General features: G+C 46.5%; 1 protein-coding gene across 4 annotated transcripts in view; it reads left to right on the forward strand.

The window, feature by feature from the left end:
- DOCK11 (dedicator of cytokinesis 11) overlaps positions 1-15,504 on the forward strand; it is a 76,998-nt gene that overhangs the window by 14,385 nt on the left and 47,109 nt on the right. For all 4 annotated transcript variants that reach the window (XM_064426699.1, XM_064426697.1, XM_064426696.1 and 1 more), the window contains exons 2-11: positions 2,532-2,648; positions 2,872-2,961; positions 3,598-3,680; positions 4,740-4,809; positions 7,025-7,120; positions 10,026-10,160; positions 11,160-11,337; positions 11,779-11,858; positions 12,237-12,320; positions 14,100-14,240. In XM_064426699.1, the coding sequence (XP_064282769.1) occupies positions 2,532-2,648; positions 2,872-2,961; positions 3,598-3,680; positions 4,740-4,809; positions 7,025-7,120; positions 10,026-10,160; positions 11,160-11,337; positions 11,779-11,858; positions 12,237-12,320; positions 14,100-14,240 (1,074 nt within the window). The remainder of the gene's footprint in view (positions 1-2,531; positions 2,649-2,871; positions 2,962-3,597; positions 3,681-4,739; positions 4,810-7,024; positions 7,121-10,025; positions 10,161-11,159; positions 11,338-11,778; positions 11,859-12,236; positions 12,321-14,099; positions 14,241-15,504) is intronic.

A 15,504-nucleotide genomic window follows, 5' to 3' on the forward strand; every position in this document is an offset into this window, starting at 1 on the left:
GACTAGAAGGGCTGCAGCAAGTTTTATGGATTTTTTTCGTATTTGTTGCAGGCAGTGCTCCATGAGTTTGCAAACATCTCATGTGAGGATCTGGGATGCTTTGCAGCTCTTACCCTTCAGCTGTCATTGGATCCCACGAGGATGACTGCCAGGACTTTGTCCTGCTGGTCATCAGAGGTATCAGATCTAGAAAAGGAATCTCATCAAAGCCCCAACTTTTTAAAAGGGTGGCTTTAGAAACACAGTCCTAGTTTCAGGACCATGTTGCAAAACAAAAAAGGACTAAAAATGCTGTGTGACTGGGAGGTCTGCATTCCCAAAGAGATGTGGAGGGCTCCTAGAGGGACTCTGATTTAGTTACAGCTGCTGCAGGGTGAGGTGAGAGGGGGCCTGGTGTGAGTTCTTGGGTCATGGCCCTGCTTTAACCTCCAGGGCTGCTGAGTTTGGCAGGATTGCTGCAGTGGGTCAGAGGGGCTGGCAGAGCTGTGTGCCTGCTCTGAGGGGCCCTGCCTGCGGGCCTGGGCACGACAAGCTCTGGGGCCCCACACCTGCAAATGGATGTCCTGTTAATTCACATTAATTTGCAAAGCTCGGCAGACTTTGAGAAGTGCACAGTGCTATCCTGAAATAAGACCAGTGTTTCAGGTGATTAACCAAATTCAATTAAGCATTTAATGTGCATGAGACTGACAGAGAGTAAATGAGCTCTTTCTCTGTTTGCCTGTTGGGTTTTTCAGATTCCTGTTTTTCACATGGACTCTTTCTTTTCTTATTAAATCCCTGTACAGCTCAGGTCCTGGATGTAGAAGCAAGAAGTTCTGTGTGTGCAGTGGGACTGGCAGCATTTGTCACCCCATTCCCAAATCCCTCATGGCTGAGGGAGCTCCCTGGATGCTCTGGCATCCAGCCTGGGCTCTCTGCTGCCTGACCTTTGTCTTTCTCACTGGTAATCTGAGGAGTGTGAGGTTCCTTTCAGGACTGTGCAAGCAGTAAAGCAAAGTTTTCAGAGAGTGATTAAGAAGGGAACTTTTTCAGATAACTGAGCTAATTCATGCTGGGTTTCTGCAGCATGGAAAGGAGACATTTTAAATGCAAAACTGTCTGAGGCAGGAGGTGTTTCATTAATGCATCCCAGGAGCCAAAGGATGGTCAGGAGGCAAAGGCACAGGACCTTTGGCTAGGATTGGTTATGGAAGAGCAATGTTGACTTCCTTGCTTATCTCACATGTCACAGAAAATACTGAGTTGTTTGGACTCTAGGTGGTGTGGCTGTTTATCCAGTGGTGTTATACAACGCTGAGCTTTCAGTCCTCATTTGGGACTCATGTTTTTAAGCTGCAGGTTGTGTTGTGTTCAGCAAGAGACCTTGTACTGGTCTGGTCTTTAACTCCAGTCATGGTGAGCAGTTCATCCCAGAAAAGCCATTTGACTGGAGAGTAACATGTGCTGCCCATGGGGAAGCATCTGAAGTTCCTCTTCTGAGAGTGGAGAGCCCGGGCTCCTGTCCTGCAGGGGTGTCCTGTCCAGAGGCAGATGGCATCACGTGCTGCTGCAGGGCTTCCACAAACACTGTCTGTGGCTGGGCCAAGCATCAGGATTTTGGTCAAGGTTCAAAACAAGGCAAAGGTGATGGGTCAGAATTTGGTTCCTGTTTTATTGTGACCACTCCTATACAGAGTCACTGGTTGGCTTTTGGTGTGAAGTTTGATTTTCACGATGCATGCTGAGAGCCTGACTCTTGCTCGTGAAGGCTGAGGTCAGGCTGGGCAGCTGAGATGGCATTTGCCTGTTTCAGAAGTTGTTTTTCTCATTTTACTAAGTTCTGTTTTCTGGACTTGTTACAGACAAAATAGGTACAGTAAAGAATGTAATGAAACTCTCCTAATAGTTTTTGCTCATGACTCCAGGGATTTTTGGAGAAGTTCCTCTTATTTCCCTGAAATGTGAGTGAAAATAAAACTGGGCTCTAGCCCTTGGCTGTGTTTGGGCTGTGATTTATGGAGAGGGCTTTCCTGTCTTTCCAGAGGGATGCTGTTCTTCCTTCCACAGGCTGAGATTCCTGCTTTGGCAGTGGTAGCTGCAGCCTTGCTCTCACCATCCCTAGGAGAGCACAGCTCTCATCTGCTCCTCAAGCAGAGCCAGCCCCGAGCTGAGCAGAGCCAGTGCAGGAGCCTTCCTGTGTTTCTTCCAAGCTGTACAGATGAGCTGCTCAAACATAAAGATGCTGGATCTTGCAGCTGTTAGAGCTATGGCCTGTCCAGGAGGCTTTCTTGCTCCATTAGGAAATTAGAGACTGTGCTGAGACAGAGCAGCACAGTGCTTCCTTTCTTCCCTTGGCTTATTGCTTCAAACTTAACCCTTCATTTCCCTCTCTGCTCATCAGTGGGGACCTGCAGCACAGGAGCATCAGAGTGCTGAGTAAGGGGCAGTCCAGTGGTCACACAGTTTGAAATGAAGCACAAGGTGTTAGTTATTGGTTATTTTAGAGGTTACACATATGTATTATTTTTCATAATCTGTTTTTCCTGCAGGAAAAAACGAAAGTGGTGGAACCCTTGGACTATGAGAACGTGATCCTTCAGCGCAGAGTTCAGATCTACAGCGATCCCCTCCGGGACCTCCTGATATTTCCAATTGAAGATGTGTCTGTGAGTTTGCTCTGGCTGCTTCCCATCTTTGAGGCTCACTCGTCTCCCGTCCTGCTTACCTTGGCAAATTTCCACCATTAGCCACATGTTAATTTTGGCTGCATGACTGACACATAAAACCAAAATGACCCACTGGTGGCTTAGGCCCACCACATTTATTTAAAGTGAATGTCAAGCCCTGAAGATGGAGTTTGTGCTGAAAAAGTTCTCCTTTTTCCTGCAGATCTCGGTCATCGGCCGACAGAGAAGAACTGTCCAGTCCACAGTGCCAGAAGATGCTCTAAAGAAAGCTCAGAGTCTCTTTGTCAAAGAGGTAGGGACAAAGCCCATGTGACACCTGCCTTCAGCCCTTGATAGCCCTTGGACAGCATGCTCAGCTGTAGCTCCTGATCTGCAGCATTGCAGGTCCCTTGGCTTCTCCTTTGTGGGCGGCCCTGCACAGGAGAGCTCTCACAGGTATCTCACGTGCAGTGTCCTTGCAGTGGGTTTTGGACACAGCCAAGGTGTTTGGCTTTGCACCACCTGCCTGACAAGGGGATCCACACCCTCCCTGGAGCATCTGGAGTGCTGTGGGTTTGTTGTGAAGTGCAGCAGAACAAGAAGCGATGGTCGTGTCGAGTCCGACGCGCTGTGTTTCTGAGGACAGAAAACTTTTGCCTTCTGGAAAACAGTCTTCTTCCAAATCACTACTCCTTTTTTAGAGCCTTGGAGTGATGTAAATCCAAAATCTGTAGCTGTGTGGCAGGCCAGATGCTGTGTGATTTTTGTCTCTGTGCTGAAAAGGTTCCTTATGAAATTCTGCATTGCTACATGAAACAAGTGAAGGAGCCTTGCCCACGCCCTTCCCGCTTGTGCTTACCTCACCCTGCAGTGTGTAACCTCTCAGACTGGTGCTGGGCTTTGTTTTGCTTGCTGTAGCTTTCTGAGAGCTGTATTGTTTTCCTTTCAGTGCATTAAAACCTACAGCTCTGACTGGGTCGTGGTAAACTACAAATATGAGGAATACTCAGGAGACTTTCGGATGTTGCCATGGTAAGTGCCGTGCTCCCTAGGAATGCTGATGTGTGATCAGAGGCCTTAGCAGGAGCAGCCTGCCCTTTCCCTGATGCCTTTCTCTGACCCTGCAGGTTAGAGCCAGAGGTTTGTGTGGTCCTGCCATTGTCCCTCAGCTCTGGCAGGGGGATGCCCACAATGTTGTGTGGGTCAGTGCTTCACACCCCACCCTCCAGTGTGTGCACACCTGCTCCATTTGGGATGAGGACAGACTGCAGCCCGGACCCGTGGCAGGATAAATAACTGGCAGCCTGCACATCCTAGCCCAGGAGCCCCATTGTCCCACTGGGCTGATGTTCCCTGTGTGCCTCACACAGGCCAAGCAGATCCCCCCTGTGCCCCAGTACATAGAGGGTGATGTGACATTGCTGTTGGTGCTGCCAGTGCTGAGGAGTTCTGTGCTTGGAAACGCTGGGCTGTGCCAGTGCTGTGCCAGTGCTTCCAGCTCCGGAGCTAATTGGGTTTTTCAGACAGGCACATCCATCTCAGGTTTCTGCTGGATTGTTATTTTCTGTGTGATGGCGCCTGCTCTGCTCACTGCCCACACTCTGGGCATGTCTGGACCCCTGTCCAGGCTGCTCGTGTGCTGGAAGCTTGTTAAATGCTTTTTCTTCTTAATTGGATGTAGTGGGTGTGTTCTGAGGGTCTCGAGGGGATGTGAAGTAGCAGTGGAGTCATACTGTTGATTAAATAATGTTAAAATTTTTGAATAATCTCGTAGTCTGATCTTGCTTCTTCTTTGGTAAAGATGGAAGATAAACCACAGTGCTCTCTCTTTGTTCCATAAATGCAAGTCAGCAAAAACTCTGCAGAATCCAAGAGCTAACAAGAGAAAGCTAATTACAGGCTGCTTGTGCCTAATTTCCATGAAATGCACTCAGAACTTAGCTTTCCCCAGCTGTAAGGAGCTGTAAGTCTCTTGTACTCTGTCTTCTGTAGCCTGCACTTTGGCTGCTGCTTCTGGACCCAGCATCAGCTACTGGCTCATACAGCCCTCATGTTCCACTCATTAAACATGAAAATGTGTTGTGATTTCAGCAAATCCTTTAGGCCAGACAAGATTCCAAGCCATGTGTTTGAAATCGATGAAGACTTTGAAAAGGATGAGGTAAGGAGAAGGTTGGTTTTTTGTTGTTGGGTTTTTTTTTTTTTTTAATGTATCCCTGTTAAAAAAAGCAGGAATACATTAAGAAGTTAACTTCACAAAGCAAAGGCAGAATTCAGTTCCTAGGAGCAGTTTTCTGGTGAGTTGCTTTCTGCTGTGAAAATGGGATCAAAAGTGAGGCAGTGATTTATTTCAAAGTATGACATGATAATCTCTTGGAGCCAAGGGTCTCCTAAGTTATCTGGAAGATTAGTAATATTTCTCATGTTTTTTTCCCTTGAAACAGAACATCATAGGAAGAGGAAAAAAAAGAAGCCAAGTAGTTACTCAGGAAATCTCTTCATGTCCAGAACCAAAACTGGGCAGTCTCTTTTTCAATTCCACTGTGATTCTGGGGTTCACCTCTTAGAAAGTTTTGTGCTTTACCACATAATCAGCAATTTTTCATCAGTCCCTTCGACCCACCTGCTGGCAGTGTGTCAGGCCTGCTCTGTACATCCCGTGCCAGTGCTGGGAGGCGTTTGCTCCTCCTGGAAATGCCATCTTTGTGCTCAGCTGGCATTAGGGAGGATGGGCAGCCCTGGGGCTCCTCTGGGGGTGAGCTGGGGGCTCTGCCAATGGGGACATCTCAGACCTGCTGGTTGTTTTGGATGCTGCAGGTGCCATGTTTCCTGCCCATGAATATCACATTTGCTGCAGAAGGGATGGGCAGTGTTTTTCTGTTTCAAATACCACGTGGAGACTAGTCCATGCACGTGATATGAGGAAGTTTTTGTTTACAGAGGGAAGGGTTTAGCCCAGCTTTTTAAAATTCCCATGGCACCAATATGTTGCTGCTGAGGAACTTAGAGAGGAAAAGAGAACTTTGTTGCAGAGATGAAGATTTGGGAGAGGCTGTTTCATGCACATTTCTCAAATTACTGGGGTATGTCCCAGCACACCTCAGGTCTGGACTGCGTTGGCTTCTTTATAAATGGAAATGTTTTGTCAAGTTTGGCCTTAATCTTTTTTTAGCTATGTTGTTGATTTGCATTACATCAGTAACCTGAGGTGCTGCCTCTTAAAAAACATCTGCTCTGGGCTGGAGACATTGCTGTATACTGTTATCAGCATGCTTCCAAAAAAGCAAAAGGACAAAAATACACTATCAAAGTTTGGAGACTTTCTTCTTCTGGCCAGTGTCCCAAATCCTCAAACAAGAGAAGTTACTGAGATTTGTTGTGGAAGAGTATTCCAAGTGCTTTCACAGATGTTTTGACGTTTATATCTTTTGGCATGGCTATATCTAAAGGATTCTGTTACAGTTTCCCGACAGAGCATTTGCATTAGAATTGTGTAATGGAAATCCAAGTAAAAGAAATCTCTTGATAAAAAAAGGTGAACCATTATAAAGGAGAGATCATGGGTTGTTTTACTCAGGGAAATAAAGTATCAGAAAATTTTCTTTGGAAGTTTGACAGGAAAAGAGTGAAGCCCTGCCCCTTGGGATGCAGCAGGCTCCAAACCAGCTCCTTCAGGGCAGGCTGGGCTGCCTCTGCTGCTGAGTCACTGGAAGCCCCAGGGTGAGATTTTTTCACCCCTTTGGGCTCTCATTTCCCTCCCCAGTGGAGGTCATGGTTGGGTATGAATGGAGAGCCATTCTCTCTTTCTGGGGCCCTGGGACAGCAGCAGGTGGGACCCATCTGGTGTGCCAGGAGCAGCCTGGTTGGGACACTTGCAGCTTTGTGGTTTGGTTAATGTGAAACCAGCCAGTTACATTTCAGTTATTTTACTGGGGTTTGGTGGTTTTTGCTGAAATTTAAAATGTGAGAATGACAAAAGGAAATGACAGGAAAAGTTCAGAGTTCTGCATTTTGCAACTTCCTAAACAGACCATCTTGAAAATTTCCATCTTCCACAAGTTTTGAAATACAGCATAAGAACCAACAGGCCTCATTGCAAAATCACTGTGCAGCTCTATCAGAACAGATGTAATCTTTCTTTTTTTAAAGGTGACACAATCTAGCCCGTTTTACCTCTTTATTGGAAAGGAATATCCCTGATTTTTTTTTTTGTGATAACACTGTATGCATAACTGTACCTGTTGCACATACATTCTACATGCTGTACATAAAATGGTATTGCTTTCCAGGGTGAACAAATCCCTTTGTCCAAGGGGAATTTCCTGTAGGAAACAGTTTACCTGACCTCCTCTTTATGATTGTTTGCTGTCTCTCAGGACTCCTCTTCCCTGTGCTCCCAGAAGGGTGGTGTGATCAAGCAGGGCTGGCTGCACAAAGCAAACGTCAACAGCACCATCACTGTTACCATGAAGGTGAGTTTGGTGCAGTTGCTCATGAACGAGGCACGAGGTGAAGTTCAGCCACATCTCCAAAGCTGCCAGGAGCACAATGGCTGGGTTTGGGTCAGGATGGGCATCTGCCCCTCTTGTGTCCCATGGTGGGCTGGAAAATCCAGTCTGGCAACACCTTCTGACCCTCCCCTCCCCAGCATGTGAGTCTGATGCACGCTGGACCATGCTAACCAAGAAGGTGAAGCATGTTCTAGTACAGCAAGATTGTTTTCTGGATGAGCAGCTGAGGCCCAGGAGAGGAAACAGCTGCCCTGCAAAGACAGCTTTCTGAATTGATAGTTTCCTTGCTGGTTGGGAACATGTAGGGAGGCCAGCTTTAAAATAAAATGATAAATCTTTGCTTTGAAAGCAGGGGTGATATTACTGCAGAGATGTAGCATTACTAACCCAAAAGCAGCAGCTGCCTTGTCTCCTGTTCTCTGCTCTTCATAATCCAGTGTGACATTGCTTAGATTGTGCAGAGATTTTTAGTAGTTCCACCACAGGTTTTTGCTATGGCAATGAGCCTGTCTGCAGTCCCACCATGCAGCTGCCTTGTTACAGCACAGAGAGATTGTTAGGGAGTTTGTAAGGATATATTAAAATAATCTCAAAAAGCCTAACTGTTCCAAGGTTTGATTCAATGAGTTATGCTTCCAGGGGAAGTGGAACAGGACTGTTCACAGGGCTAATTTTAATTTGAGTTTTAAAATGGGCTTGAAGGTGGTAGACAGAAAAGGATTTTCTGATCCTCTGCTTTTCCAAGCAAGCTTAAAGCAACTTTTTTCCCTGAAACTTCTGAAGGTGGTGTCATTTGTGCTCAGAGTAGTCAGTTGGGTCTGTTCTAGTCTGAGCCTCTGGTGGTGTTGGCATAGTGCCCTGTACCTCAGACCTGCCTGTCAGAGAATTTACCTGAACTGCACTGTTGGATTCATAAGATCCAGAATCCCCACTGAAACTCTGATATCCAGTACTGAGAATCAGGAGCTGTTCTCTGGGCTGTGTTTTACACCACACATGTGAGAAAGTGAGGACTTTAGCCACATCACTGGAGAGGCTGCCGTGGTGTGTCCTTGTTGTCAGTGCTGGTTCTCTGCTGGGCTGCTGGTGTCTCACACTGCTCTAAGTGTGTGCAGAGTGTGCTCTGTGGAGAGCTGAACCAGCAGCAAACTCTCCTTAGGCTGCAGCTGCCACCCTTGATTTCAGAGCACCCTTTCCTCTGCTCTCCAGAGAGCTGCCCTGGTTGGGCTCAGCTCTCCCTCTCTGGTTTGCAGTGTGGTGGTGGCCTGGGCTACAGCCACAGCACCAGGATTGTCCTTCTGTCCTTCTCTGCCCCAGGGCACTTGCCCAGCTCTCTGCCCTCCCTCTGCAATCTCAGTGCTCTCCAGCAGCACCTGTAGCCTGAGCAGAGGGTTTATATAAACTGCTCACAGATTTATAGCATCAATTTCAAATGATCATCATCATCTGACAGTGATTTCTGACAGCAGTGCTTGCACAGGGGGAAGATCACAGGAACAGTGTTTGCTCTTTGATTCTGCATTTGCTTTTGAACAGAGTTCAGTAAATGCAAAATGTTTAGCATGAAGTGCCATAATCACAAGGGATATCAACCCTGTAACATCTAGAGAGAGATCTGTCATGGGTTTCTGTAGCATCCACTGCCAAAATTCCTGAGATTGCTTCAGTGGAGTGCTAAATCAGTGTTTAGGGTGGATTAATGCTTCACATCCTTAGCTTTCCATGTATCTTTATGCTCTGTTGAACTAAAGGTTTAGTTAAATCTTATAAAGCTTAAAGCTCAACAACCCGTGGAGCATCTCTACAGCTAATTAGTCATCCAAATGAGGCCAGAGGTTACCTCTCAGAGGGATGGGTTATGCTTCAGGGCACGAGGCTCCCTCCCAGTTCTCTGCAAGCCAGTGGGTTTACTGAACATGTGCTAGTGTCAGTAATGATACAAACAGGAAATTACTTGTAATCTCCCATGTGGGATGAAAAATGCTGGATTTATTCATAGATCTTCCAGGTAGACAGAACAGTAGAAATCCTTGCAGTGCTGCTTGGCCTTGCTTCCTTCATGATTCTCCTCACACAGATACCCAGCAACAAATGTACCCTGCTCCTTACAGCATATGGTGCTATCACAATTGCTGCCAAAATGCTCTTCTGAGTTATAGTCCAGTAGCTTTTGGCTGACAAGCATGAATAAAGGTGTTCAGAGATACTGGCGAGCTTTTTTTTTCCTTCATGAAAATCAGTAGTACAAACACAGGAACACTTCTCCTGAAATTTCTGGTGTTTGATGTAAGAATTGGACACTAAGCCAAAGCCAGTTCATGAAAATAAGTTTGAATAAAAAAAAACTCAAACCCAAAGCACAAAAAAATCCAAGCAGTTTAATGGATTGCATTGTCCCTTGGCTTACATTTGAGTGCTAGGAATTTCCACATGTCTGTTCCTAAGTCTTCCAGACAATTGCTTTGTAAGTCTGAGGTCGGTATGAAAAAGGCTCTGGAAATACCTGCTTTAGGGTGGGATGGATCTTCAAGTATGTGCTGATCTGAATTTACTGTGCAGCACTGCTTTGTAAGATAAATGAGGCTGGAGCCAGCTGAGAGATGAGCTGGAAGCCCTGGGGCATTGCTCTAGATGGGCAAACTTACAATAACAACAAGGGCATTAAAATTAAAGAAGATGATGGAAACCTCTCTTTGTAAAAGCAAACCATATTCAAATGGGGAGTCTGCAGCACTCCAGGGTCAGCAGTGTTTTGTGTTACAGTCTTTTCTCATTAGCAGGGAGGGCAGGTGTGGAAACCATGGCCATGGTTTGTGATGTACAGCAGAGTGAATACTTGCCTGAGCAAGAATTTGTGTTTTTACAGGTATTCAAGAGGAGGTATTTTTACTTGTCACAGCTCACAGATGGCTCCTATATTCTGAATTCCTACAAAGATGAGAAAATTTCAAAAGAATCCAAAGGCTGCATTTTCTTGGATGCTTGCAATGATGTGGTTCAGGTAGGTGTCTTTGCTGTGTGGCTCTGCATGGAGTTATGGATTGCTGGCTCTGAGACAGGCCTGCTCTCTCCAGGTCTGAAGGCATGGAATTGCAAACTAGCCCAAAGCTGGTCAGCTGAACTGATCAATAGGCCAGTAGGTAAATGATATTACTTTATCTGGGGCACCTTCTTCCTCTAATTGCTGCTTGCTCCAGCTTCCTGTTTCTTAAGCTGTATCTTGATAAGTCCATGCAAGCAGGTAGTCCTTTGGCATTCAGGACCTACTCAGGGGTCATAAGGTTTTAGGAGCAGGTATTTGTACAGGTCCAGATCCTGGGTTTGCTCAGTTGTGCTAGAGTGAGGTGCAGCAGTGGATTGCTGCTCTGCCTCCTGCCCTTGCTGTCTCTGCAGCGCTGAGTGTGGTGCAGGGTGGCTTAAATTACCCCAGTGGTTTGCTTCAGCATGGATGAGTCAGAGCTGTGAGTTTCCATTTATCTTCCTGAACACAGTAAAAGCAATAATGCACACACCTCAGTGATCTATGGGATGTACTTCCCAAATTGCATCAGATTTGCCTTGCCTTCTGGTTGGAAAATGGTGTTTAAAGGCCAGCACAGCTTCAAGAAGCTGCATTGTACCACTTGCTTTTTAAAGATAGATGCCTCTAAGTGTCCTGGAGTGCAGTGTTACTTACCATGTCAGACAAATCCAGTTCCTGGCTTCTCTGGGTAAATATTAAAGGTCTGGTGACATCAGAAGGAGCTTGTTCTGCTCCTTGGTGCAATGTCTGTGTTCCAGTCTAGCTTTCCTTCACTCAGAGTAGCTGGCCATGGACCTGTGCACTGCTCAAGCCACGAAGCCCTCTGTGACTGCAGCCAGATTGCTGTGTCAGGGAGGGTGCCTGCCTGGTGTTTTGTGGTGTTTCAGCTCAGGATGCTTTCCCAGAGAGGAGCTGTGTGGCAGGTACTGTGCTGGGTTGTTGAGGAAAATGTAATACAAATCTCTTTTTGTTGCTCAGTGTCCCAAGATGCGCCGCTATGCATTTGAGCTGAAGACAATAGACAAGTACAGCCACTACCTTGCAGCTGAAACTGAGCAGGAGATGGAGGAATGGCTGGTAACTCTGAGGAAGATCATTCAGAGCAATACTGAGAGTTTGGTGCAGGAGAAGAAAGATGCTGTGGAATCTGTGCAAGGTCAGTTTGTAAACAAACACCTCCCTTCTCCACAGGATGCAAGCAGTGTGCCTGCAGAAGTGTTTAAACACACACTGCACTGTGTTTAATGCAAGAATTGTGGCTGACACACAGTATCATGCAGAGGGGCTTAGTATAGCACAGATGATGGTCTGAGGAATAAAAGTGGAGGGAAATGTGACCCTTCTTCTGGAAGGGAAATCCATGGCAAAGTTTCAAGGCTCCTGGAAAATTGGCTCTGTGAAGTTCTGCTTTGGACAGACCTAGCAGACTGTAATAGTACACTTTGATACTGGTAATGCATGGAAAAATCTTACTCCCAAGGAATGGAAAAGTCTCTGTAAACTTTCTGTGCTATTGTTAGCAAATACTGCAGGGTGCTTTCTGGCAGAGTGCTGCTCCTGCAGTTGTTTTGAACATCTGTTTCTTGTGTCCTTGCAGATGATGAATCAAGCACGCAGGGAAAGTCAGAGAACATCCTGGAGAGCCTGGAGAGAAGCATGCATCCAGAGCTGATGAAGGTACTGTGTTTGCAGGATCACTCTCCCCACCCACAGCTACTTCTGTCCAGCTTTTCTGGGAGAGGGATTTTCTGCTTTCTGTGTCTCCAGCTCTGGGCAGGCACCAGGTCCTGGTGGGGTCTCTGTTATCCCACCCGTCTGTCTCACCATGGTTTGAGGCTGCATCTTCCTCACCTCCAAGTGTGGTTGCCTGCTTTTTCCTTCAGCTCAGCCACATCTCTGCATTGTCCTTGCACCATGGCAGTGCTTTGCATCAGCTCATGTATCACAAAGGTGACCTGAAAAATAATTATTTTGTTTAGACTCAGTTCTTCCCCAATAGCGAGTGTTTGCCTCTGTGTGGCCAGGCACTAATATCAATGCCTTCCTTTGTCCTAGTATGGAAGAGAAACAGATCAACTAAACAAACTGAGCAGGAATGATGGAAGACAAAACATCTTTTCTTTTGACCCAGAAGTCCAGGTAAACACTCCCACATTTTCCAGTGTGAGGTTTTGTTCACTGTGTCCCCTTGCATGGCACAGGGTTTGCCTGCAGAAGCAGCATGTTTTCCAGTGCAGAACAGAAGTGCAGCCCATATTCCTGGCAGTGAGAGCCAGTTCCTGGCTTCTCTGGGTAAATATTAAATAATAAAATAAAAAATTCTGCATCAGTGAGAGCAGAATGAGATGTCAGTGCTCAGGAGGCAGCTCTAACACAGGGAAGAGTTGCAGCAGCCCCACACTGGCCTCCCTCCAGCTTTGCTGGCATTTGTGTGATGCATTTGATGTTGCTGGATTTCAAACCAGATTTTCTCTGGGGCTCTGAGAGGTTCTCATGCTTGCAAGAAGAAGCAGTAGAAGAGGTGTTGCATGGATAGCTGCAATGCTGCATGGGCTCAGCACATCTGGTGCAGGGAGCAGTGGTGGCAAAGGCCGTGGCAGGGGTTTTCAGGGAGAGCCTCAGTCTTCAGGGACTTTTCAGATGTAGGGACAGAGAAACTGAAAGAAACACCCTGTGCTGGTCTGGTGCCCTGGAGCAGGGGTCATTGTCTGTTGGCCTGTTTTCTTCTTGGCTTTGAACTTGGATTCTCTGCCAGGGTCCAGGCGTGGGATTTCAGTGGAATGAGCTGCAATTGCTAACAGAGTTTTAGAGAACTGTTCCAGGGCATGTCATGGTTTCTGGTTCTCCTTCTGGTTTGGCGTGTTCACACCTGTGAAATAGAACATTCTGGTTTAACAAGGAAATGCAATTAGTCTTTAAAAGGTTTAGTTGTACCAAATGAGCTTTCCTGTTGGCAATTCTTTAGTCTTTAACAGAAGGAAGATAAGCATCCAGGAGGCTTTTTGGTTTCTTTTTTTTTCTTTTTTTTCTTTTTTTCGGAAAAGCTCTGAGCAGCTTCCTATGTTCTAGTCAGATAATAAAAATGGAAATTTTATTCAGTGTGGAGCAGTCCCGTCAGTGCTGGTACATGCACACTTGTATGCCTGGTGCTAAGGAAACTGGAAGCAGGAATGTATACCTGCAATGTACTTTGCTCATGAAAAGAAAATAAGGGAAGCAAAAATACCTGCTGTTATTAGGGGTGCTTGGTGGCTCTGTCCCCAGTGCCCAGCACAGTGGGTGTGTGGAAGGCTGAGGGTCTTTGGTTGCAAGTGTGCCTGCTCATTCAGGAGGGTGGGTGTGGAGGCACAGGCCAGGCAGGGCATGCTGGGCTAGGGAGGAGGTGATGATGATGGAGCCTGTCTGGATTTCCCAGCCACTCTCTGCTGGTTCTAGCCATACCAGTTACTGCTGTTCAGCTGGATGTGCCTTCTACTTTGAAATGTTGTTTACAATCCCACGTGTGCCCTCTCTGTATTTCTGGCACAGGGGCCATCTCTAAGCCAGCCATGCCTTCATGGTGCAGGGCACTTTTCTGGTTGTTGTCTTATGTTCCGCTTTCTTGCCCAAGCTCTGAGTGGTGTTTGGGAAGATCCCCTGGGTTACAGCAAAGCAGGAAGGAACTGAAATCATTCTGAGGTTTAGTTTGCTGTGCTCTACAAAATTGGTTGCTAAAAATTTATACATACCCATGAATTCATGTCCTGAATACCTTTGTGTAACATCATCAAATCACACTCATTTGTAAATGTGTTATACCTTTCTGACCACTTAAAAATTTTTGATAAAGATAATATTGGCAGTAATGTGATCCCTTAACATTTTTCAGGGGGTTGTTTTCTTTTTTAATGAGACCAGATGTGTTTGTTTGCTGTCTAGAGACTCGATTTCTCAGGGATTGAGCCAGATGTGAAGCCTTTTGAGGAAAAGTGCAGCAGGCGCTTCGTGGTTTGCTGCCAGGACTTCTCCCTCAACCTCCTTGCTCAGCTGAGCGACAGGGCAGAAGAAGGACCCACCAACGTAAGGGGAGCTCCACCATGTCCTGCTTTGTCTTTTTTCCTCTCACCAGCAAGAAAATCCCTTGGCAAATTAATCTGTGGGGTTAAAACTATCCCATTTTGCCAGGAGCACCAGTGGGACCTGGACAGGCAGTGACTGCTGGCCCAGAGTCCAAAAACGTGTTTGGGGAGAGGGTCTGTGCTGATGTGCCTCAGCCTGCTGGGAAACCTGTGGTTCAGGGGCACAGGGAATGGGGGCTGTGTGTCTGCCAGATCCTGCACCCCTGTGCAAATCCTGTTGGTAAATGATTAGGCTCCATCCTCAAACCACTCACGGCTATGTTTTATTTTTTTTCCCCGAATGGCAAGGGATTTCCCTGTTCTGGAACCTTCCTCTGACTGCCAGCCTAACTCTGTTCACAGTTACTTTATTATATGCATTTGTTATTGTGCCAAAGTTGTGCCTTAGCCTAAAAACTCTTGTATTTTCTGAGCCTCTGATGTCTGTAGGCAGCTATCACATCTCACCTCACCTTTGTTCTGCTGGGCTGAACAAACCAGTCTCCTCCAGTCTTTCCTCCCAAAACAGATCCCTGCTGTCACGTCCTGTGCTTGCTGTGGCTGGAGGCAGCCCTTTCTGCAGGGTGCAGAGCAGCAGGGCAGGCAGAGGCACCAGCACTGCCCCATCTCTGCTGATGCTGCCCTGTCTGATGCCTGGTAGGATCACAAAGGCTTTTTTGTGGTGGTTTCATATTGGCAGCTCACAGCTGTGGGACACCAGGCTCAGTAACTCCCAGCAGATGGATGCATTGCTAATAGCAAAGATTCTTGTTATCCATCCTTGATCAGGTCCGGAGTGAGACCTCATCAGCACATTTTCAGCATTGGTGTAATGCCTCCAAGTCATGCTGGAATGTCTTGGGCATGCTACAGTTTTATCTTCAGGCCTGCATTTTTATCTTTCCATGGATGCATGCCTACTAGGATGTTTGAATTAGAAATACATGAATTATTGCCACTTGCCTGGTGCTGTCAAGGTCAGTAGCTACAAAGCAGTTGGCAGATTTTGCACATGAATTTCCTCAGCAGTGTCAGCTTTGTATTTGAGCTCTCCTGGCTGGGAGAGCTAACTTTCCTCCTGGGATATCATCTGAGGAACATTTTGAGTGTCGCAGTTGAGCCATCCAGAGCTGCTGGGCTTTGGAAAATAAATATAGTGATCTTTAGTAGGTGATCATAAACACTTTTAAGCTGATTTCTTACTGCAAAATAATAAACAGGTCCAA

This window comes from Passer domesticus, chromosome 7 (assembly GCF_036417665.1).
Source record: "Passer domesticus isolate bPasDom1 chromosome 7, bPasDom1.hap1, whole genome shotgun sequence".
In the NCBI taxonomy this organism is placed as follows: domain Eukaryota; kingdom Metazoa; phylum Chordata; class Aves; order Passeriformes; family Passeridae; genus Passer; species Passer domesticus.